At 34.0% G+C, this 27,279-nt stretch overlaps 1 protein-coding gene across 1 annotated transcript in view; it reads right to left on the bottom strand.

The window, feature by feature from the left end:
* Positions 1–27,279, bottom strand: part of npr1b (natriuretic peptide receptor 1b) — an 87,620-nt gene that overhangs the window by 46,937 nt on the left and 13,404 nt on the right. Inside the window, exons 3-5 of the mRNA XM_009292394.5 lie at positions 12,212–12,399; positions 6,113–6,226; positions 1,166–1,301 (exon numbers count right to left, since the gene is read on the bottom strand). Coding sequence (XP_009290669.2) covers positions 1,166–1,301; positions 6,113–6,226; positions 12,212–12,399 — 438 coding nt within the window. The remainder of the gene's footprint in view (positions 1–1,165; positions 1,302–6,112; positions 6,227–12,211; positions 12,400–27,279) is intronic.

The raw sequence follows: 27,279 nt of genomic DNA, 5'->3' as shown, positions 1-27,279 counted from the left end.
GAGCTTCTGTTTGTAGATGCCAGACTTTTTGCTGAAGGGCACATAAATACACATTTGATTTAATTGATAGATACCAAACCAGACCTGGCAAAGACAGAACCTTGTTTGTTATTTTCTTAATGATTAATTAAACTGCAATGTATAAAACCTAAAGGGAAACTTTTTTTAAATGCCTCCTAAAATAATGTCTTGACTGTAATAACACACAAAAAATGAATAAAATAAAACCTTAAAAAATATAAATCTTTTATTATTACTATTACTTAAGATCTGATTTAATTGTTTGGTTAAAGTGTACTAAAAATACTGTTTCTGGTATAAAACCAAGCATTGGCACAAGCAACAAATATGTGTATGTGTATTTCTGTATGTGGAAATACAGTACTGTGTTTTATCTGTCTTAGGCCATGTATGACAACATCTTTACCTGTATAACTGAATTTGGATGCTTTAGGGGAAGGAGGGACAACGGCAAAAAAGCCTAACCCCACCACCCCTCATACTTTTAAAATAAATACATAAAAATTGATAAAAATCAATCAATAAATTAAATAACTAAATAAATAGGTTAATAAATAGGATGTAGACTTTGTTATTAAGCATTTTATTAAATAATTCCATTAACATTTAGGGTTTTCCCTGAAAAATGTTTATTTTCAGCCAAACGTAAATTCATTTGCCACATTGCCTTTTTTCTAACAAGAAAAAAAAGAAGGGTGCTGCGCTTTTTATGTCGCTCGTCAACCACAGAATCAGCTGCATATTGTGCACGTGCGCTGCTGTTGATGTTGTTACAATTGTAATATTTAATAATATTGTGAACTATAATAGTATTGTTTAATAGTATTGTGAATAAAATACAAATTCATATTTATATTAACTTTATTATTATTATTATTATTATTATTATTATTATTATTATTATTATTATTATTATCATCTCACTAACAGATCACTGAAAACATTTTCCAGACCACCATACACGTAGTTTTGACTTTCTACAGGAGGGTCCAAACATTAAATCAATCCCTCCCATAAATTTGCACATACTGTAGTTAAAATGGGCCATTAAGTCAAGGTTTTAAGATAAAAAAAGTCTCTGTATAACATATTAATGTAATGTCACATTTGACAATGATCCATTTCATTTGGATCATGTACTCACCATAATAGGTCCGGTTCCACATTCGTTTGCTGACAGACTCTCCTGAAGGTCGTTCATGGCTGTCTGAAAGGCTCTCATTTAAAGCATGGCAGTACAGCATCAGACCATCATAGAAACCCCCAGAGATGATGTTCATCTGAAAGAATCAAATACACAAACAAGTTAAAACACAGGAAAATGAAAATGTATGTTTTATCTCAGTATTATAGTACAATAATCTAAATGTTCTTAAATCAAGATATAATTACAGAAGCAAAATAAATAAAAATGACGGCAAAATGATTGTTCATTCTACACACATATCTAAACATTCTGAAATCAACACACATTTATTTGAGAAGCAAAACTACTTTATTGTTAATTAATAATTTTATATTTTTATTTTAGTCTTGCTGTCTGAAAAAACTGGTTAAAATATAAATGAGTTTGTTTTAAAACAAAAACAAGTACAGAACATGACAATGTGGTCAGAAAACTCAAAAGTAAAGAAGATTATTTTTCTAACTGCATTGGCAGGTTTGTTCTTGTTTTGAGTAAAATCACATTTAATTTTGATCAAGTTGATCAAATAATTAACTTTTTTTTTCATTGCACAGATAGCAATCCAATTAAATTCAAGTTTATTTGCATTGAGCTTGTCACAATCATTATTATTCCAATGCAGCTTTACAAAAGGTGTACATTATTACACTCACTGGCCTCTTTATTAGGTACACCTTACTGACAGGAGTGGCACCCGGTGTGGTCTTGTTGGACGTGTTGTGTGTTCAGAAATGCTCCTCTGCAAACCTCGGTCGTAACGAGTAGTTATTTGAGTTACTCTTGCCTTTCTAGCAACTTTCTAGCCCAGTCTGGCCATTCTTTTCTGACCTCAATAAGGCATTTGCGCCCACAGAACACAGATATTTTCTCTTTTTCTGATCATTCTCTGTAAACCCTAGAAATGGTTGTGCATGAAAATCCCAGTAGATTAACAGTTTTTGAAATACTCAGACCAGCCTGTCAGGCACTAACACAACCATGCTACGTTCAAAGTCACTTAAATCACCTTTCTTCCCCATTCTGATGCTCGCTTCCAACTGCAGCAGATCATCTTGACCATGTCTACATGCCTAAATGCATTGAGTTGCTGCCTTATGATTGGCTGATTAGAAATTTGCATTAACAAACAGTTGAACAGGTGTACCTAATAAAGAGTGTACATCACAATCAAAATCAGAAATCAGAGTAACAATATTCTGTATAGGATGAAAGCATACAGAATAAATTTTAGAAAATCATCAATATCAGGCAGCTTTAAAATGGTAATTTTGTGGTAAAACTGGTTAAAAAATGTTAATCTGTTTACCTATATTTATAATAGCACCATATCAAACTCCCTAAAGGAATAATTAAATTAAAAAAGTACTTATCATTACTTATTTTACCCTCTAGTGATTCCAAACCTATTTGAGTTTGTTGTTTTCCGTTGAACACACAATAAGATATTTTGAAGAATGTCTACCAGTAAACATTGACATCCGTATTAGGGTAAACAAATATAACGAAAGTCAATGGTTACAATTTTTCAATATCTTCTTTTGTGTTCAACAGAAATAAGAAACTGTTTTTGTGAACTGTCCCTTTAAAATTAATTAATTAATTGTAATTTATTTACATTAATTCTCCATGTAAATGCAGCTTATTTTCTTATGTAACAGTTTGACCAACATTACAAATCACATTTTAGCATCCCAAACACATCGAGCTGCTACTGATGGACGTTTTGTATTTTTTCGATTACACTTCTAGCAAGTTATTATTCTGTTGTTTTTGTAAATACACCTGATCTGATCTGAATCCTTCATCAATCATTTGTCATAAATGAAAAATGAAAGTCATACTGTGTGAGGCACAGGATAAAGTGCTTCATCCCTTAATCTTTTGTCCTGATCCATTCAGACCATTTTATCCCCCGCAGAGTTTCATTTACATGCAAATTAAAAGAACGGATGAGGTAGTTGCTTTTTCTAAGGCACTGGATAAAGAGCATTTCTTTTCATATTTCACTTCTCCCAAACCCATCACAAATGTAAAATGTGACTCAAAAAAAAACAGGTATAGTTCATCCTAAAAAGAAAATGTGTTTTTAATTCACTCACTCAGGCCATTGATGCCCTTTTTTTCCTTTAGTACAAATTAATTAGATTTTTTTTTTTTTTTTTTGCTGAAACCATGGACCAGATATGTTAAATAAATGAAAATTGTCTTATCATTAACACACCTTTTACTTGTTCCAAACTTTCTATTGAAAACAAAGGAAGCTACTAAGAAAACAGCAACCATTGCCTTCCATAGTATTTTTCCTTCTTATGGATGTCAATGGCTTCTTTTTCCCAATTTACTTTGGAATATTTTTGTGTCTGTGTGTGTTTAACAGAAGAAATAAATTTACAAAAAATGGGGTTCTAAAGCACTTTAGTGTGAGAAAATAGTGAGGGAATTTTCATTTTTGGGTGAAGAATCCATTTGAAGCTAATGTTCAGTTTTTGTACAGACTACCTCCTTCATAAGACCTCAATGTTGTTTCCTTTCCTAAATCAGCAAAGACCACAGTTTCAGCTTTAGGATTATACTTTATATAATCTAGTTTTAAATAAACAGTCTGAAAAGTTAGATTATTTGGTTTTTAATTATCTCACTTCATTCAAAACTCTAGCTAGGGTGTGAGAAATATTACAAATCTCTTGCTTCCTGAGCTCGGGCTGAGAAAAAGTGATGCTACAGGCAGGGTCTCAATGACTCTTCCGTTGTCTATGCGGTGACACTTTCAACTGGTCAGGCCAGGTGAAACCTCAGGATTTATTCAAGACCCTAAAACAAGATCTTCAACTAAATTATTTATGCCCGTTTTCTATATCTCCACTTCGCCACTTTCCTCTTCTTAAAAACATATAGACTTGATTACAGACTCATTTTAGACCTGCTACAGACCTGTAAGAGACTCCTGAAAGGCTGAACTGCTTGAAGACACTGTATGACAGACTAACCAACAAGTCTCAATAAAGAAATTCTAATTGTTCGAGTTCTTTCTTCATTCATTTTTATTTTTTCCAAAACAGCCAAAATTCTTCTTATTGGAATGGTGGTTGATGTACAGAAAATGAGCACTTAAGTAAAACTACAATAAAAAATTAATGGCAAAAGTCCTTCTTTTTAATTTTATATGAGTCAATAGGTAAATGGCCTTTAATGCTCATCATATTACAAGTAAACAGTACTTGTTGAAGCAAAATGCTTAATTTTATAATCAAAATCCATTACAAAAATAAGTCCTAAAATTCAGCATTAGTAACGTACATTTCTTCACATCAGTCACAGTGCTCCAGCTATCAAGTGTAGTGTTGCTGTGAACAAATCATTTAAATTGAGTCATTAACTCATATATAGCTCATATGAAGCATTAAGTCATTGAATCCCTCAGATCTAAACAGATCATATGATTCACTGAGGTGCTGACTTGGGAACAGATACAGTGCCTAGCACATTCAAGTACACCCCTTACAAATCTGTCTTTTAAATTCAAATTTAATAGGAAGCTGTACATTATTATATTTGTGCATATACATTAGATTAGTCAGTACTGAAGCCAAATCTGGAGTTTATCTAACAAAATAACTTACGATAACTGTCCAAAAACTAGTACACCTAAATTTGTTTAAAAACTTTTACATATAAAAAATTTTATTGAAATTTTGTAGGTTGCATTTTTTTCTTCAAAATTTTACTTGAATTTAATTGTATTATCTTTCAATTTCTAAGCATGTTTGGTGACTAAAATGTTATTTGAATAAATATATCTATTTAATAAATCTGTTTTGTTTAAATGCACCAAAATACATTGACTATATTCACTGAGAAATGGATAAAAATATTTATTTTCAAAATGGGGTGTACACAGTTATGCTGAGCAGATCTGTGATCAGATCTGTTCAGTTACAAATTAATTGTTGCAGAACAATTTGTAAACGGATTTAACAGATTGACTGACAAGATACAACTTATGACTTTTAACTATTTTTTTCTAAATTTATGAAATTCAGTGGAATCAAAAATGTACAATATTTTGTTTTTAAATTAAGTGAAGATGTCCTAATATAAAAATCCTTAACTGAAGTACAGACACTTCACAACTATTCCATAAAGAAAAATGAATGCAGATATGCTTCAGAACAATGATAAACACAAAGCTCCTCTCAGAGGCACACACTAATTTAAAAGGGCTCAAAATACTTTTTCTTTTCTCTGTTTCTTTCAATGTGTTTTTCCATGTGTCATTTACTTCACAATGCATCTCAAAACACGACTAAATTGCTAAATTAAACTAAATTACCTCTGTACATTCTTATTATACGCATCCCTCTCCCTTAAATACAATAAGCAGTTCACAAATTACAGATTAAAGAATTTATTATATATTCATTTATGAGTTCTATAGCTATAATTATGATATTCTTTTTGCATTAAAAACATGAACTTTAGTCTCCTGATGGATGAAGTGCAGATCAAACCTTTCTGACCTGAAATTTGCATGTGCATGTCACATTAAATTCATATTCTGGGCCTCACACAGATATATAATTATATTCAACCTTTACTGAAACAACACAGTTGACGAGAAAGAGAGCAAAAGTTCATTCACTCGTTATTACTGAGTGAATAGATTACTATTATTGTGAAAGCTGTAAACACAAATAATGCAGTGTGTCTTTAAAAATGTAAATCTTTTATTCATTTTGAGGATGAAGGTCCCTTCATGCTCTTTATGAGAGATGCCTGGATGTAATAAAACAACACAGAGTTTCTAGTCAAAGGTAGAAAAGATAGAGAGGACATTAGTGTCTCTGAGTCATTACAAAAGCAAAAAAAAAGAACAGATCAAGAAAAATCACTTCACAGTTCACTTACTAAAGAGTCATCCACTGTGAAATTGAACATCCGTTTGGCATCCGATTTCAGGTCAGTTACAAAATCTTTGTATTCCTGATTCTGTGGCTCAAGGTATGTCAGAATCTTCACACTCTGAAAAACATACAATAAAAAAAAATATATATAAATATATACTATTTACTATAACAGGGTTTCTGCAGTTTTCTTCAAATCAAATTTAAGACTTTTAAAGACCCTTTTAAGAGCATTATGAATGAAAATTTAGACTTATATAGGGCTAAACACAAAGCTTTTTTTCTAACCTTCCAGTTACTTCTTTAAATAATTTTTGTGTTAATGGAAGATAATTTACAGGAATGTGATACTTTTGTTTTCTTTCTCTAATTAGGCAATTTAATTTGGAGAATTTGCTGTAAAAACATCCCAACGACTGTTGGGAATGGCCCCTTTTCACATTTTCAGGTTTCTCAATAGCGGAAGTCGTCATAGTTTATTAAACTTAAAGCACAGTGAATGGGAGAGTTCCACAAATAATTTTTTTACAATCTCATTTGTTGAAATAATAACAGGAAAACTCCACAATGGTGTTATTAAGACTTTCAGAGGTCAAATTTACTGCCCAGCCCCATACGCTGCATTAGAAACACCTTGCACAGGCGGTAATAAGTTTATTTTTATTTTTTTGTAATTTGATGCAAATATGTTATAATACATATGTAAACACTTATGAATGCACACATATTCTTTTAATCCAAATATTAAAAACCTAAAAAAAGTAAGATTATTATGATAAACGTGTCATAACGGTCTTGTGAAGAGGGTCCATTGTATCTCTCTGCAATAAAAGACCTAAATATAAAAAATGTTCTGGAGGTGATTGGATGCTGGTCAGATTGGGTAGCTTTCTTTGGACATAGGGTTATAAAGACCTGTTAATAATTATTTAAAAACTACAACAGAATATTTGAGTGAATTTAAGACTTTTTAAGGCCTGTTTTTGAAATTTGAGACATTTTAGAACTTGTTAAGACCCTGCAGATACCCTGCATAAGGAGATAACTCATCTCAAAAGTTTCAGCAACCATCAAAAGAATATACAGTCTGTGTGGATTTTAGCATTGTCAATTATTTTCACCATAATTTAAATGTTTGAGATTGGTTAGTATGCATTTGATCCAAAAAAGAAAAAAGACTGATTTTCTATATTTTTTAAACACAGTTGCTCTTTATAGAAACCATTTTTTTCAGCATTATTTCTTAAATTTGGGGAATTTCGAATATAATATAATATAATATAATATAATATAATATAATATAATATAATATAATATAATATAATCTAATATAATATAATATAATATAATATAATATAATATAATATAATATAATATAATATAATATAATACTCATTCATTTTCTTTTCGGCTTAGTCCCTTTATAAGTCTGGGGTCGCCACAGCAGAATGAACCGCCAACTTATCCATCATACTTTTTACGCAGCGGATGCCCTTCCAGCTGCAACCCATCACTGGGAAAGCCATGCACACTCATTCACACACATACATACACTATGGACAATTTAGCTTACCCAATTCATCCATACCACATGTCTTTGGACTTGTGGGGGAAACCGCAGCACCTGGAGGAAACCCACGCGAACACAGGGAAAACATGCTAACTCCACATAGAAATGCCAACTGACCTGGCTGAGGCTCGATCCAGCGACCATCTTGCTGTGAGGTTGTTTCCTACTGCGCCACAATATAACTCATATAATATAATATAATATAATATAATATAATATAATATAATATAATATAATATAATATAATATAATATTTAAAACTTCTAAAGCCAATGCATAAAGAAAACATGTTCTGGATAAGTTGGCGTTTCATTCTGCTGTGGCGACACCTGATTAAAAAAGGGACTAAGCTGAAAAGAAAATGAATGAATGAATTAATGAATGAATGACTGCATGAATGAACTTTTAAAGCCGGTGACAATGACATTTTTTACCATTACTTTGACCTTTTATTCTTAAATTTTTTTGTTGATACTTTAAAGTAGACATTTGGTTAAATATGTAATGTTAATATACATTTATAATGTAGTATACATACAAAATTTAATTAGCAACATTTTGGCAAATGAAAACGAACCAAAAATCTGTAATGCACAAATGTTGTAATCCATCATCTGCCATATATAGGAGCTGTTAAAATGCTAAAGTGTGCTTTGATTGCATTTGAATGTTTATCTGATTAAAATGCCCCTCTATCGGCTGACGTACATCTAATTCATAGACGAAATTGCAATCAAATGAGACGCTAATTCTCACAAACTCTGAAAACTTATCAAAACATATATTCAACAGCTTGTTTTCTTTACTTCAATATTTCTCTTGAAGAGTTTGTTAATTGGGTCTTGTAGGTAAATACATGTTTATTGTAAAGTTTTTCAAAACACAAATTGCGAGCAATCACAACCTTTCATCTCTCAAGCTAAGCTCCACCAACCGCCAGCTTGTCGTGAATACACAGTGCGTGGGTTCATCAGCGGGTACTGAGTGTTGGAGTTCAGACATTTCTCACGCTCTGCACTGAAACTCTTCCACTCTCTAAACAGGCAGCTGTTATCACAGTAGGAGCTGGAGACCACAGTTTCGCAAGAGTGACCTGCAGAGTTTGATAGGAATATGGCTCTGATTTTGAGCCTCCTGAGGCAGAACTGTGATTGTTTTGTGTTGCGAGGGGTTTAAGTTTACCGTTTTTTATTCAGTCATCTCAAACACTAAAAGCTATCCTCTTTTTTAAGGGTTAAAGAGATAAGACAATAATTATGATGTAAACACTTCATTAAATGTCATCAATGGCTCTTTCCTCCATCAAAATCAACTTCATTAACACAAATTGTAAATGTATTGTTGTGTTTCCTCCCTGTGTTAGCTTCTTTTACTGTTACTAAATTGTTTCTGTGGTTACTTGTCGTTTTAGTGATTATGTTCACCTGTGTCTGATTTGGTCCCTCATTTAGCTACATTCCTAAAGGGCACTCCTGGTATTAAGACTTGCATGGCTTAATTTAATAAATTATGTCTCTAAATGAATTATGTAGTAGAAAACCAATAGAAGATTTACATTTATTTAAATTGATCATTTATTTTGCACTATGGGGCACATCATCGTGTTTGACGTCGAATAGATGCACTCTGTGAGCTACTGATGCTGTTTGTTGCTTTTTTTTTACCACAAAGCAACATGGAAAATATACAATGCCACATTGTACGGCTTTTACTTGCAATTTTCAGTAAAAGGGATGTTAGCCTGCACTACAGTTGATTTTTTTCCACCCACAACAAATTTGCTTCTGGATATTGAGTGAAATCCACCCCTATTATGGGTTTTTAAAAACTACCATCCGCAGTGTGTAACACAGCTCTAAGTAAATGGAAGCATCCAGCTGAAGTTTAAATCTGAAACTGCAGCACGCTTAAAACTATTTATTCTGTTTATTTGACTCAGAGTCAAATAAATGATTCATCCTTTGTTCGGATCTTTTGCCTGCATGCATTGATGTCGATACGAGAAATTGCTAAATATGTAGTGCCAGATCTGGTAATACGTGAACAAAACACATGAGTCCAAAACATTGAAAACGCAAAGCGTGCTTCTTCCATTATAATTTTAAATGTGTTTCTGAGCTCACAATCTCCTGCTGTTTGTATATGGCCACCATCAGGTGTTTCTCACACGTGCGGCGCGGTCAGTTTTTAAAAAAAATTTTAATGTGTGTCATTGTTATTACTTGGGGTTAGCATTAAGAATAGAGGAATACACTGGTGTTTAACTGCATTGCTATGTTGCATTCCTGCATTGGGCTCACTCATATAAGCTCGAGTGTTTCTCTTCGTCTCGCGCTAAACCTATTAAACCAATTTCAACAGACTGAGTCATCGGACCAATCAGCGCAGATTAGCCTCACACAAAACAGGGTTTTGAGATCAAATAAATTGCTGAGCGAATCATATGCCAGTCGTTGGGATAATTAAGTAAACCTAAATGCATATTTTAAGACATTGAAAGTGTTTTTTGACCTTGCATGCATATCAGCCTGTTGTTGGAGACGCCCAAAATCAAAATATAACATTTTATAATGCATAATAGGGGCTCTTTAACATTGCATCCCTGTATCAACATTGCATCAGTATTTCACATTCCCAGTTGTGTTGCATTAAAAACAGTAACAGGTAGAGCGATAGTAGGGGTGCAACCATATGATATCATTGAAAATAATGGAAACCCTATGATCCAATACATGTATATATGTAAATCTTTCATGTTTTGTTTACTACACATTTTATTATGAGACATCATTTTCATTATAATAATGTATACACATTTGATGCTGTGTTCACACCAGACGCGGAAGAAGCATCAAGCGCAAGTGATTTACATGTTAAGTCAATGCAAATGCACGAATAAACTTTTTACGGCACACACATCAGATGGAATGGCGCGAATGATACAAATTGTGCGGTGTGAATGGCACTCAACACGCGAATTGAACATCTTGCGCGCGTTACAATTTGCGCGATTCGCTTCAGTTTGAAAATCAGGAACTTGCTCTTGTGGGGGTGTGATTATGACTTAGCGCCTGTTGTTGGTGTCCCAGAGGAAAATCCTCCTGCACACACCAACTACAGTTCATCAAACTGGGCTCGGCTCAGTCAGAAGCATCGCTGATTGCTTCTATCATCAAGGTTATGTTTCTGGAGGAGTTTAAGAGTTCACAGAGCTGGGTGCACCACTGAAAGGATCTAGCGGACTGCTCCAAATGAATCAATCCTGTTTTTTAGCCTTCATAAAGCGTATAAACATAGTTCATTTATTCATTCATTCATTTATTTTCTTGTCGGCTTAGTCCCTTTATTAATCCGGGGTCGCCACAGCAGTATGAACCGCCAACTTATCCAGCACGTTTTTAGGCAGCAGTAGCCCTGCCTATGTCGCAAATCCGCGTCTGTTCTGATGTAATTTTGACGCGAAAATGAAGAGGATTTTGATGCGCGAATAAAGCGAGTACTCAAATGGACACGCATCTATTTACATGCGAATAGCACAACTTATCAGTGCGTTCCTCGTATGGTGTGAACACAGCATGAGGATGCATGCCCACTGAAGCATTTTTTCCAAAAATCACCATATTTTTTTCAATGAGCAGCATGGCAATGAGCATCCATTTTATGCGAAGCTCTGAGCCCTTGCCATATTTTAAATGCTCCAATAGTAATAGAAGAGCTCACAGTTGAGTATTTTTAGAAGAGTGCGGGTGTTTTCAGATGCACAAAAATTCTTTGGTGAAGATGCGCTAACAGGGTTCCCTTTAAGCTCTGGTAAATTCTGGTTCTTCTCTTTCTGATGAACATGTCACATCGATTATTTACTTTAAAAATAAACTGGATCTGCTGCATTTGACTGAGATTCAGAGCAAGACAAACTGACTGACTTCAAAGAATCAGGAATGAATAGGCAAAGTAAAAATGCATACACTAAAATTATGGAGATATGGAAATAATTTAAATATGTAAACACTTAATAGTTTCCATATTTATTGATTCTTGGGTGTTTTTGCCATCTAAGTATGCTTCGAATTGAATTTTGGAAGTTCTGCTCCATTAACTTTTGATGTTGATAATCTATATATATTCATTACTAAAACTGTTACTTTGTCACACTTTTAAACATCAAGTTATCGAAGTAGGGATCAAGGTCCCATGATGCAATTTGAAAGTGTAAATAAACTGAATATAATATGAATATGAATATAATATATATTTATGCATATAAATTTTATATATTAAAAATAAAATACTAAATTTTAAGGTTTAACAAATTTCATCAGACATTTGATTTCACATTAAAATAAATAAATAAATCAATAAATCAATCAATTAATTAATTATTAAATAAAAAAAATTATATGATTACATGAATTATATGATTATATATGATTTTCATTGTATAATAACCTAAACATTCTGATCTTCAAACCTAATCTAACGTAATCTCGATTGATCCATTATTCTCTCTCATGCTTTATGAATGACTTTAATGACCTGAAAAGCCTCCTTCGCAAAGACATCATCCGAGTCTCCTCTGGCCCACGGCTGAGAAGGCCTTGATCTGAAACTGTGTCCAAAAATGTCAATGTAGAAGAAGACATATTCTTCCTTAGGGAGACCAGCCTTGTGGAAGTGCACAATCAACTGGCGGAAAACATCCGGTGAGCAGCACACAAACACCACTGCAGAGAGAAAGAGAGAGAGCGAAGGGCATTAAACATTAGAAAAGACATGAGAAAAACTTAAGATTCTCATAATTCCCTGCAAACAAACACGTGTCCTGATTCTTTGAAACACTGAGGGGAATACCAGCCTTTTCTTTAGGAGAGACTGAAGACAAATATAGCTTGTATTGTGGTTCCATTAGCACTTTTACAGGAAACGAGTTAGGAATCAATACTATAATGTCATTACTTCAGCATAATGTGCCGGTATAACTCATCCAGACAGGATTGAGCTTGTGTGTGTGTGTTCATTTTTGATCAAATGAGTGAGAGCGCCTGTGTAATGCATTAATGCAATATGGCTGTCAACGTGCCTCGACTGTCTCATATGCTCTTAGTTTCATACTTTGGAATGATAAAATTGCATGAGATATTATGACTTTATTAGTTTATTAATACTTTTTCCGAGTTTTTTTTTTTTTTTTAAAGAATAAAAAATGGCAGTAGGGTTAAATTGATGAAATTAGATTATAACATACATTTCAAGAGTTCACACTTAGCTGATGATCTATCAAAAACACATGAGAAAAGTGGCTAGACGAGTGGTTGATTGTTGTGCATGATGCATGTCTTTGGATGGTGGGAGGAAACAGAGAACCCGGGGAAAACCCACGCGGACACGGAGAGAATATACAAAGTCTTCACAGAAACGCTTACCAGCCTGGCGGGACCAGGGCCGGCAGTGTTCTTGCTGTGGGGCTCTCAGTGCTAACCACTGGGCCGCCGTGCCGCCCGATCAATGGTAAAGAAGGAGCATTGGGGAGGAAGGGGGGTTTCTTCCAAACGAAGATGAGTGGACTGAAAACTGTGGTTATTTATTGTAGCTTAGGGCTCATTTGATTGGAAGATAATGATCAGCTAATACGAGAACGGCCGTGATCAATCATAAGCACGTGATCCTCTCGAAATTTGTTTATAAATAAACCTCACTCTCTGAAATCGGCCCTTAAAAATGGGTGCAGGTTTGCTTTTTAAATAAATAAAAGTTGTTGTTTAGATATTTTATATTGGAAAATGAGGCAAAAATGCTGATAAAGAACATTTTGCTGTGTATATATATAACTAGCAGCGTCTTCCATTATTTATTTGTTATTGAGCTTAACAGGATGTTTCATAAGGATGATTAGGATCTGATTTTATATATAGCGGATGTTAAGCTTATCCCCAGAATTTGTGATAATAAAAAACTTGCAAGCGAGAGAAGGAACTACAAGTTGGGATAGAAAAAAAATCTGAACAAGAAAACATAATGCTTCAATAACTTTGAGCAAATTATTTGATCACAATAAAAGCAAGACTTGACTTCAGACCAGACAGTCATTTGCAGAAGAGGTGAGACCTACATTAACAGCCACTTGTGCGCTTGTGTATGTGCACTCGCTGCTCTGTGACAATGCGATTTCAGTTTGTGTATAGCAATGAACTAAATGTAATAGATGCATTTAAATTGTTTAACCATTCTGACAAAGAAGATATTTTTCTGTAGGTATTTATGCCAATACAAACATGATCCATCTATCAACGCTTCCATTTATCTACAGTTAAGAATTTGGAGAATATTCATCAATCCATTCATTTATTTATACAATTTCATACAGTATAAAAGAACATCTCTGTTTCTTCATGGAATCTATTAAATATATACGGTATCTGCCAATATAATGATGCATAAATGTAAAATCGTGAATAATATTTCTGCATCTAATCATCCATTCATTCATGCAACCATTTATTCAAGAATTTAAGAGACTTTAAAGGTTTACATCATCTTATCTTAAGATGCAAGAACCTCTAAATGCCATCTGGAATTTTTTTCTAAAATGAGTATTATTATCTGGCTCCTGTGTGTAGGTTAAGTACTATCACTTTTTTATGGCATAGAATAAACCCCCACGACAGTCTTTAATGTGAAATACTTAAGATAAACAAAAGAGGCTGAGCAAAAATATAAATTTTCGATAGAAATTTCAAATGGCACTTAGAGGTTTTTGCATCTGAACTATTCATTTAGGCCGTACTCACACTAGGTACAGTTGCCTTGAACCGGGCCAAAGCACGCTTGTCCCCCCTCCCGTCTCCCCCGACGGCCCGCGCTCACACCACAAATGGGCTTCGGTACGCTTATGTCATCGCTGCTGCGCTGTTCAGTAAGAAGCGCTCTCTCTCACTCAGCAGCACAGTAGAGATTTCTGTAGTCTAGTTATATCGTTTCAGTCGTTTGATATGCCGTCAAATATTTTGCCAAACAGTCCTTAGAGATGCAGGGACACGCAGTCAGATATTTCGCCGAACAGATCCGCCTCTTTTGGCGCTCATAAACAATCATAAAGCCCTCGTGCTGCAGGAATGTGGAGGTCTGCTGAAGGCGCACAGCTGTCGTGCAGTGAGGGGTTTGCGTCTTTAATAAACTACGCCAGTTTGCGTTCACTGAACAGTAAGAATTATTAATAAATCCATATGAAACAGTGCCTTAAAAGTCACGTCACGCTTTCAGTTTCGGGCTTTGACGCGTTTTGCACTAACACACAAGAGTTTCGCGCCAAAGCCCAAGTGAACCGGGCTCAGGCACACCTCTTCCAACCGGGCCAGGGCCGGCCAAGTGAACCGTGCTTGAGCCCGATTCAGGCACTCACACTTCTCAAACGATCCGGAAAACGGGCCTGGGCACGGTACGGATGGCATAGTGTGAGTAGGCCCTTAATTGCAATTGGAATAATAATCATTTCCATTAAACTGTTGGCCCACAACATTAGAATAATAACATTCTAAATAACATTAGAATAATAACATTATTTAATATCAATATTTAATTCCTTTTACATGATATTTTTTCTTTTCATTGGGTTGAACTTTAAAAAAAGTCTGTTGAAATAAGAAATCCAAAATTTGTTTAAAAAAAATAAATAAAATAAAATATTTGCGTACTTATATGACAGACTAATGGTGGAACAAGGTGTTGCAAACATTCTCATTGGTGACCTCCACTTTTATTCAAAACCTATTCACTTTACGTACAGTATATTAATAAACGAATTCATTTAGAATTAATGCAATTAACAATGAAAAAAAGCAAACGCCAAATCCCAGATATTTTAGGAGATTTAGAAATCCAGTCCAGAAGCATTTTATAAGCTCCAAAACGAGGACATTTTTGGGAAAGAGCACGTATGTTCAGTCTATAGTGCGCCAAGAATCAGCAGGGTGAGAGGCATTGGACATTAGAAAAGACATGAGAAAAACTTAAGTTTCTCATAATTCCCTATACTCACAAACACATGTTCTGATTTTTTTTCAAACTCAGAGGGGAATACCAGCCTCTTCTTTATGAAACAGAAGACAAATATAGCTTGTTCAGAAGAAAAAATCTTGTTTCGAGTCAGCAGTGTGCCACACATGCATTGTACTACTCGTAGTAAATGCGCACTGCAATCTTATGCAAAAGAACAAAGTCATTATTACAGTTTCTTTTTGTGCACAAAAGTATTCTTGAAGCTTCATATAATTACAGTTGAAACACCGATGTTCTGACAATGTTTTTGTTCCTTTTCTTTACATCTTTGGACCTCTTCTGTCTGTGGAGGAATGTTGAGCTCCAAGATTGAGCTCTAAAATCGGAAAACAGCCTGAGAACAAAGAGGTCAGTTTCGAGCTGTGAAGGTCAGAAGAGGAACATAATCTAGAGGATGATCTTGATCTAGACAGAGACAGGAACGCCAGTCAGACTGTCTCACTCACACTCAATGAGAAAAGCCAATGACAACGACGGGGAAATCTTTCTCCACTAGGCCAGTGTGACAGTATTTCAGAATCGTTGACCTGATCAAGAAGTGTTGGTCGAAACGTAGTCTGAACAGACTGCTTTTGAGAGCAATGCGCATTCTTGTCTGTTTACGATTTTGGATTTCAGAATCTAATGAAAGCATATGTTTTCTCAGTGGCCAAATGTAAAAAACTTTTGTAGTCTTCAACAAGACTAAATAAATATATCTGACTCACTTGAAGGATACACAAACAAGAGTTTAGTGAAATATTTGTCAAATACAACAGCAGTTTGTCATAAATCATACCAGAGAAATAACTCAGACAATGACATTTCTATTATTATTTACTGACCATCTGCAAGCCTTTCTTTATTCTGCTAAGCACAAACGATTATTTGAGAAACCTTGAGAAAAACATATTTATTGCTGCATATTATTCAGTGCTCTCTAATGTTGATTGGTTCCCAGCATTGATCAAAATCCTTTTTATGTGTCCCATAGGAAAAAATATAAGGTTTGAAATACTACTGCTGACGTTTGTTCCTCACCACTTTTGCCACTGGCTTGCTTGATTGGGACTTGTGTAGTTAAGCATTGATTGCTCTTTAGTGTTTGGATTTCCAGCAGTGAAATTTAACCACACTGAACTGAACTAAACTGAACTTCAACTCTGAACTTGTTAGTGCAAATATCTAACCAGTCAAACAAATGGCAGTCACTAAATGCATATACTGTAGATGTGGTAAAGATGATTTGCTTTTTCTTAAAGAAGTGTTTTTATTGGTTTCCCTAACTATAACGATAGTATAACATACAGCATTTCAACAAACTGTAAACAAAAATAAATGCATATATACTGTACACATTTCAGAAAATAAAGGAAAAGGTTGTAGCACCGTAAAACGCAACAATGTAATTCACATTCTAAATCTGGGTCATCCATTAATGCAACACTCCTGTATACACTGTATAATATAGCAGTAAATAAGCAGTTTTCCATATTTTGTGGTTAATATTTTGATTTTTCACCATTTATTTATGCTTTTGAACTGTGTTACGTGACCTCAATCTTTCCCTCAACAACGTTTAACCTTAAAAGGTTTGAAAAACTATTCCCATTTTTAATAGTTTAAAGTGATTTGTTTTCTGGGTTGGTGTTGTAAGTTACTTTATAAAAGCCTTTTAATAAAATGCTAAAACAGCTGTTATTTTACAGACGTATTTCTTTATATAATATCTATTTTACTCCATATTATTTTAAACTACTAAAATGTCAATAAAATGGTAAACTGTTAAAATGTTAAACTCACCATGTTAAACTGTAGAGTTGAATTCTCAACATCAAAAGTCGACAGACCAGAGATCAAGGTCCCATAATTAAATTCACAACCATAAATAAACAAACACTTGTAAATCACAAATTATAAAAAGTGTTAATAAACATTTTTTTAACAGTGTATTATTAAATGCAAAAAAAGACATTCTTAAAGCAAAAGTAGGTCTTACCCAATAATTACAAAATGTACTGTTTGTTTGGTGTACGTCATAAAATCTGATTGAAAGAAGGTGTGTGGTGTTACGTTGTGAATGGTGAATTCTCACCGCTGTCAGAGTAAAACACTTATTGACAGACATTTAATCGGAAAAAACACATACTGAGCAATCGAAAGGCTACTAAAGTAACGCATAAATGGGATGTAAACCGGGGAATACAAGAGGGTTAAAAAGTCCTGCTGGGAGTGAGTCAGAAGTTCAGTTCCAGAAGTCTGAGGTAAACACCGAACTACCAAGAAAAAGACCTTTACATCTGCCCACATAACTCTCGCCATGACAAAAGCAGCCATCCATCATACTGACAAAGAAAGAAAAAAGATAGATAGAGAAAGAAAGAAAGAAAGAAAGAAAGAAAGAAAGAAAGAAAGAAAGAAAGAAAGAAAGAAAGAAAGAAAGAAAGAAAGAAAGAAAGAAAGAAAGAAAGAAAAAAGACTGTGGAAAAATGCTGTCTCAATAAATTATTCAACTTATAGTTTGTGCACTTTTCTGATGCCAACAATGCAAAATAAAGAAGGAAGAAATAAAGAATAAAAGAAAAATAAAGGAAGAGATGTGCAAAATACGGTCAAAATTAAGTATTCAACTGTATAGTTTGTGCACTCATCTGATGCAAACAATACAAACTTATTCAGGACTTTCTGATTTCCCTTGTTCATGACAGATTTTGACAAGTCGTCACCTTGGAATTCTAAGGTTCTATCTGCATTCTGAATGATTTTGAGATATTGAGCTTCAAAGTTTTTGCATTCCATATAGCAAACAGTAAGTGTGTAACATTTGTTTTTTAAACAAAAAGTTTTTAAATGTAAACAACATAAAAACATCCCATAATGTAAATAAGTTGTTACTTAATAAGAATATTTCAATAACTCAGTTTTGAAAAAAAATCTCAGATAGAACCTTATAATTCTAAGGTGAAGAAGTGTGGCTGCAGAACTTCATTTTGGATTTGATTACGAAGGCATGTCCACAGGATAAATGCAATTCTGTTTGGTAAAGATGTATGTCAGGTGTGAGAAGCAAGCTGTCTGAGAGATAAAACAGTCCATTACACACTCAAATGCACATCATTATCAGATGAAACCCTTGAGAGCGCTGCTGGCACGTATCCAAGCTAGTGAGAGAGATGCTATTTTCAACGCTGTAAAACATTAACTAGCACAGAGCGAAGTCCAGTAAAGGAGTTTAGCTTTTTCTTCAGACGCATACGCAACATACCTAAACATGTTTTCCTTGGACAAGATGCAACTGCAGTGGTTTGTTTCTGTGGTCCAGAGTTTAACTTGGTCAAACGTGACCCAGGGTTACAAAACCAGTCACAAGGGTCAATTGAGAATTATACACCATCTAAAAGCTGAATAAATAAGCTTTCAATTTTTGTATGGTGCGATATGATTAGTGTTGTCACGATTACCTGCAATACATTTTCTGATGGTTAGTGTACTCTAAAAAATGCTGTTTGTGTCTTGTTCAATCTACCTATATAAAAGAGCTGAAACAACATAATATTTTAGTTTTTTTGAAAACAACTTCATGTTTAATCAATATAATTTGCAAAAACTAATACGCTACTTAAGTAACTTAATTCCTTCATGTTGTCCATACACAAATCGGTAGCTTTTTTTCATCATGTTTCACATTTTCATTATTATGAAAACTGTGATTGATTATTGCAATTTTGAAAACTCCTAAATCCTGTAGCAACTGGCTATAAGCTGAAGCCTGTAATGTAATTGCATGTTTTTATATAAACACAGTGGATGTATGTACAGTTGAAGTCAAAATTATTAGCCCCCCTGTTTATTTTTTTCCTCAATGTCTGTTTAACAGAGAGATTTTTTTCAACCCATTTCTAATCATAATAGTTGTAGTGGTAGTTGACTAGATATTTTTCAAGACACTTCTATACAGCTTAAAGTGACATTTTTTTATGCTTGACTAGGTTAATTAGGTTAATAAGGCAGGTTAGGGTAATTAGGCAAGTTATTGTATAACGATGGTTTGCTCTGTAAACTATCAAATAAAAATATAGCTTAAAGGGGCTAATAGTTTTGACCTTAAAATGGTGTTTAAAAAAAAAAAGAAAACTGCTTTTATTCTACCCGAAATAAATAAATAAAACTTTCTCCAGAAGAAAAAAATCAGACATACTGTGAAAATGTCCTTGCTCTGTTAAACATAATTTGGGAAATATTAAAAAAAAGGGGAAAAAATTCAAAGGGGGGCAAATAATTATGACTTCAACTTTGTATGTCAAGACGAAACTCCAAAAGTTTGCTACTTGACTGTAATCCAAACCCTCCTTTGGAAAATTTTGCATCTTTTACAAGCACTATCAATGTTTATCCTTGTCATACTGTATTTAGGCAAGATTTGAAATTTTGGGTTGCACTTCATGTGAATCTAAATTTACAAAATACATCAGTTATGATTAAACAAACATCAAAACACTTTCTGGCTTCAATTGCTATACAGCAGCCACGGCACAAACATAGCTACTGGTCGAGTTGTAAAGTTTTTTTTTTTTTCTTGAAGAATTAAAGTTTACAAAATTTATAAATAGCTTACTTATTAGTCAGTAGACAATAAACTAGGAAAGAATTGGTTTTGACAAACACTAAATTAATTAATCAATTAATACATAAATACACTTTACAACAAGTTTAGCCAGTCACCATGTCTATCATGCAGTGACCCATGGCTTTTATTGCTACTGATAAAATAATCCTCATGTGACTGTGTTTTATTTTAAGCAAGGCTGCAACTAAAAGTGTTTTTCATTCTTTCATTTTCACTCAAATTTTTAGTTGAGGAAAATAAATAATAACAAGTGCAATGTCAAAAATGTGAATTGTCAAAAATGTGAATAAAATGCAAAATATGAAATGATGTGTAGTTACTGCAGCAAAAATATGCTTACATTTTACAAGTTGGCTCCTATTAGAACATTTTAGCATTTTATCATACTTGAATATAATTGAAAATAGTTTGTGTTTGCTACCTTTGTCTTCTACTCTTGCTGTCTCTCTAAAAATACTTTGATCATTAAGTAGAAGTGCATGACCTAAACAACCTAATAAAAAAGAAATAAATAAAACTTGATTTAAGATCATGCATTGAAAAAATAGTGCATTATATGGAACTAAAATATAGTGAGATTTACTTATATTCTGCAAGTCAATGCAAAAAGCAAATAATAAATATGTGATAATTGAAGCAATATGATATGCCAGGTCAAATCATCTGAGGATACTAGTTTGGGCTACTCAGTCATGTATATATATAAGAAAAAAATGACTGGCCAGTACTGAGAAATAAAAGGCACTTTATTCTACCCCAAACATGCTCCTTCAGTAGTCATTTATTTACATTATACATTTTCATGGTAATCTTGATCTAAAAAAACAACCAAAACAAATGCATGTTAAAATCACTACTTGAACTTTATAAACATGGGCTTCTGTTGTTATGAACCAAAAAAAGTCTTACATTTTAAATCTAGACCACAGAATTCTCTGTTCTTTCAATATTCTGCACTCTGCAAGAGAGAGTCTGCCCTCCCAACAAGAGCTAATCACGGGCCTTCTTGTGTGGAATCAGATGAGGAGGTACGATGTAATTGCAATCGAGAAAAGCGGCTGTAAACTGTGCTTGAACAATAATGATGGGCCCAGCTCAGAAAAATGCGACGCCGTTCTCTAATACAAACATGCTACAATTACGCTGACAGCCATAATCAGGGAAAAAAGTGCACACTTTTCAATGTGCAGAGATAAAAAAAATAATAAAAATACTGGTTGTTTTCTCTGAAAAAAACATCGTTAGAAAACAACTTCACATTATCTTTACATCGTGTGCTCTGCTCTTGCTTTTTGTTTATTACTTAATTTTAAAAAATGTAAAACAATTGACAAAACATATTAAGCAAAAGCAGATGTTCTGCTTTAAAAGGGTCATTAACTGTTTTTTTTTTTTAAGTTAATGTTCTTTGAGGTCCACATATTGTGATGTATGAAAGTTTTTTTATGGCTGAAATGTTTATTATGAACACAATAATATATTTAGGCTTTTCAAAAACAAAACAAGAACAGGGTGGATATTCTGCATGAGTGAAATGTGTAGATGTTGACAGCATATACACTGAATTAATTTCAATAACCTTACTGCACATAATGTACTCAGAGCACTTGAAAAATCCAATCAGACTGAAACTCGGTACCAGCAGATAATCAAATTAAATGATTACAATTGTGAGCATAAAAATCAGAACATTCTTACCCAGTAAACCATCTGTCATTTCATTAGTGACACACATGATGAAAGCACTGTTACTCGAACTTGTGTGTTGAATATTGCTGTCAGAATCTACATATTCATTCTCTGTATCACAAGCCTGTAAACAGGTGGGGTTCAACTGAACCCATTAGAAAAGTGGGTCCATTGTGGGTCATGGGTCCATTTTGTCCCATACATGTCAAGTGTTTTTAAAATTGATATATGCCAGCCTGATCCCACAGAAAAACGTAACTATTTTACATCTATTCAGTTTATTGGCTAATTCATACGAATTCGTAGGAGTTCAGTTGTACGAAAATGTACGATTTTAAAAAGGAGCTGTGGCACTCAACTCAGCCCCTAAACCTAACCGTCATTGGGGGATGAGCATATTGTTCTTATCTATTTTCTTTTTTTTAGCAGGAGAGGCAGAAATAATAATAATAACAAAATTATAATAATAATATAATATATTATTATTATTAAGATGACCAAATTCTGACATCTGATAAAAGTTTATTGTGCCACCAAGTTTATTATTTGCCTAATAATTGATGGTACAATTTAAAATATTTATATAATCAGCCTAAAATATTTGTTTTCCCTTGCTCTGATTAATTTAAGCACTGGAAACAAGTATTTTTATCCAAAATTTCATATTTCTTTATTCAAACTCTTAAATTGAACATACTATACTCTTAAAGCATCATTTGTTCAACCATAATATAACATGTACCATTTTAATATGTACTCATAAAAGTGTGCACATGATAGCAACAGACAAGCTAATCCAGCACATATTGGTGCACAAAATGCAGACGAAAATAACCATTACTTCCATTAGCCTTGCTACAGGCCAAACAATCTACAGATGTGTCTTACTGATGCGATCTGGAAATAAAAATAAAGTTCATCCTCTACTTTTTAACTGTGTCTTCACTGGACACAAACAGACTAACCCATTAGTCATTGTTTTTGTCTATGCATGCGGTGCAAATCCCTGGCACATAACTTACGCCCCTTCTATTTCTAATAAAAAACTAAAGGAGAATGTTGACTTAGAAAGAACAGAAATTATTGTGTATATAGGCCATGTCAAACTATAGCATTCAGTCAATTTAATTAATCAAAACAAAGAAAAAAAAGACTAGATTCACTCTTGCACTGCCTTTAAAAATAGAACCTGAATTGTTTGCATAAACTACAAACTATCTTACACTTTGACCAAAGATGAAGCTACGCTATAGTGTATTTGTCCAAAGAATATTGACACTCCAGTCTCAGACAAAACCACGCCATGGCACGATTAGAGCAATAACAACAGAAAATAGCAGCACTTTCATTGATCTAAATGAAATCCTTGAAGCAAGGTTTCTCGCGTGTCTAACAGGGACATGGACAGGCTTTATGCTGCTTATTTATAAAGCTATTTGTTGACAAGATAATCCATCTGGGCCTTGAATGATCTAACTGAAGATGAAAGAACCAGAGTGATGTGTTCAGACTCACTCTACAATATCGGACGGGACAAAGTGTCCAGACGGAATCACACTGTGAGAGAAGAAAACATCGATTATCACAATGATGTCAATTGTGGAGCATCAAATGGGGGCAGAGAGGAAGTGAAGGAGGGATTAAACCACAACTCTCATAAGAGCTTTCTGCTTGGCTCCGCACAAGAATACAAATGAGACGGAAGGGCCTGATGGAGTTTGAAGGGACTGCTGCATCAGCATTTATTACTTTATGAATGCTTATGCATTATTTACTCATATCAAATTGCACACAAGCAGTGCCTTTTATGGCCCAGACTCTTTTTTTTACAGCTTAAAGACACTGTGAGTTTAAATCCAGAGTTTTTGTCATTTAATCCTCATTAAACAGACCCCCAAGTTTTTTGCAATTTTGCGATCACTGAATCCAAAGCAAAACCAGCAAAAATATGCAAATTTTTGAAATCCTGCAAAATTCTTAATTTAAACACAAAATAATTGCAAGAAATTTAAATAATCTCATAAAACATCCTATTCCAAACCATATAATCAAATTATATTTAGTTCACTCTGCAATTTATTGTTTTACATGACCTTTAGACGTTGCATATGCAGCCACGTGATGACGGCCCCTGGATGTGACCGAATTGAAGGACATTATTTTTGATTTATGTGTATGACTGATATTATGATGTGCGTCAAATCGATAAATGATGTCAGATGCTCCAGGGAGTGAAATCTGAGAGAAAGATTATCTTGACACGAGACCAAAACAAAAAAGCTTTATTTTTATGATTTGTTTCATTGGGTCAGATTGCACATGTAACATAGCAGGCTGCCTAATATGGTAAATGCATCAGTTATAATTTAGATAGATCAATATTTAGATCAATATATATTTTTTATGTTTTTTATTATTATTATTTTAAATCATAAAATTGTCCACATCAAATTTCATCAAGTGGGAATTACCATCACAAAATCAGTCATTTTTATTGCAAACAAAATCACAAAAACATTGTGAAAAACTAGGGGGGTTTGATTAGAGTTTTAGAGTAATCCAAATAATTGACAAATTTTACTTTTAGAAAAAATTTTTACCACGCATACACTTTCTCAACAGAAAAAATGTACAAAAAATACTGATGACTTATCATGCACTACACGGTTTTTTGTCTCGCAGAACTGTTTACCTTAATGCACTTTACTGTTTAATAGTCAAATATGACTTTACACTGAACTCATTCAAGACCAGCAATAATTCCAGCTCGCAGGCAATAATTGGTTTGGCCATCTTAAACATGTTGCGTCTTTCAGGTTTAAGTGACTGAAAACACTACAGACAACATCGGAGATTGATCATAATGATCATGTGGCAATATTAAAACAATAACATTCAAACAGTGTTTTTATTAGGGCTGTATGATATTGGGAAAAAACTGACACTGCAATATTTATTTTCTTCGCAATATATATTGCAATAATTTTGCAAATATAATACACAAGATGACTCTATAGGAAAAGAATTCATAATTTTACATTGGGAGGATTTTTATAGGGGACTGAGGGGCAGCCGTATTCTGTATATGAACTCATGACTGTTCTAACATGAGAAATGTTGACAATATCCTCACCTACATAGCATTGAACATTAAAATGTAAGATTGAGCTGAAAGTAAAATGTTATTAGAGTAAATGAATCATTTGAAATATATCTTGCAGTAAAGGGTTATTGGAAAAACATGCTTCAGCCTAGATTTTCTTAAACAAAACTTCGTACTTCAACATAAGCTTGACTGCAGTTTAGGTAAATTGAATGCAATTGGTCAGTTATTTTTCACACCAATGATAATTGCAGGAACAAATTATTGACAAATAAAGGATCATTATTGTGTGGTTCTTTGCACAACACCAAATAATTCCACACGACAACTTAATGCCTATGATTTGCAATCAAGTAAGTTACTATTTTCTATTTCCATACGAAAAACTGCTCCAGCATGGTCGGTTTGCTCAAAAGATCCCCTTTTACACTGCTGTACTTGTGATGCAGAATGCAGTTTGTGTCTGGTAAAAAAAGGATGCTTTTACCACAACAGAGGTGTAAAATCAAGTAAAACTATGTGGCTGCAATATGCTTTCTCTTAAAACAGCATTTGAAAACACTATTGGTTGGGTTTAGGGAGCAGATATGATAGGTCATTAGCAAGGTGATCTATACAACAAGACTTTCAGTAAAATTGCACAAGAACAACGTGTATCAGACATGTTTATCACAATGTATCCAAAGTAGTTCAAATTTGCAAAAATGTAGACAGCATCATCAAGTACTTTTCTCATCTGAAACGGTAACTAAATGTATCTAGAGCAACGTATTTTACATTTCGATCTGGAAATGTTTTAGTATATAATAATATAGTTTTTTTATATTTATTATTATTAACTCAGAAACTGACTAGAATGTAGCAGATTATGCAACATGAATAGGAGTTGACTAAAGCTGATGCCCTCATGTTACCCAATTAAACTTCCTGTTGTATAAAGAGAAAATATGTTAAGATAAAAAAGAAAAAAATTGTCAGTAAATTAAAGTAAAAGAGTGCTTTTGCCAAAAAATATCCAATGACACTCTTTAACAATGGGCCAAAAAATCCCTCAGCGCACTGACATAAGACATTTGATATAAATCTAATATCTGAGTGCAAGTCATTGAAAACATGGGTTCTGGCATTGACAAATCTGTAAAAATAATCTAAATTCATTCTGTTATGTCTAGTGGAGGCCGTCATTTTTCTTTTCTGATGCTGTTTAACAGAAGCCAGTATAGGGTTACAAATTCTATTAGCGCAGGAATCTGTGTGATGTAAGGGAGGTCTGCCTCCCATCCATTTTAGAGGATGTGAGGTCATTCTAGAATCAAACTGAGCCTTGTGTTCTGCAATCACGAACACATGGACTTAAGTATTCTGTTCACAGGGGGGCACGATCAAGAATGATATAAAGACAAGCCTTCGCCTCTGTGACCGATGCTTTTAAAACGTTTGGATTCAGAACTGGAGGTGTTCGGTTTACTCTGAATTATATCCAAAGGTCAGAAACGATGGGAAATATCGACCTGAAACATCACAATCCAGCACAACCCTTCAGTAAGCACAGCAGAGCACTTGTTCTGGGCTTGTGCAAAATATGATCATACAATTTGGTGTAACTTTTTTCTTTCCCATCCTCTCTACCTCTCATTTCAGATTAATTTTTAAGCTGATCCAGATGGATGGAAACGCAGGGAGAAGCAGAGCATGGCCTTGTGGGTAGTTTAGTTCAGCATGGCCGCTTTTGTGCTCGGCAACCATGACAATGAGAAAACACGACGCTCTAGTCAGCTATAATTGGCATTTTAGCTTAAAAGATGATGACGAGGTAGACTGCTTCATGATTACGAACAATTCTAATTTTACAAGGCCTCATAAAGTTCTGTTTGTCCTGATTCAGAAACCTTGGCCCTTTTTCAGAACACAAAATCTCCCAAATTTAGAGAGAAGTCTGAAAACCAGATCTTTCTGTTGGCACTCTTCAACCGAGGTCCTTTTTGATGCTGGTTTCCACCATGTGCAGGTGTGATTGAAGTGATTGGCTTCATGGAAAAATTAAACCAGAGGAGCCCAGTCCTCATCAGCAGAGCAGCTTTGAAGTGAGTGTGTGTGCGTGATCGAGATTGATGTTGAAGCACCTGCTGACTTTGGCCATTAACAGCCTCG

This window comes from Danio rerio, chromosome 16 (genome assembly GCF_049306965.1).
Source record: "Danio rerio strain Tuebingen ecotype United States chromosome 16, GRCz12tu, whole genome shotgun sequence".
NCBI classification, from domain to species: Eukaryota; Metazoa; Chordata; class Actinopteri; order Cypriniformes; family Danionidae; genus Danio; species Danio rerio.
This window is presented reverse-complemented; position numbering and strand designations above follow the sequence as displayed.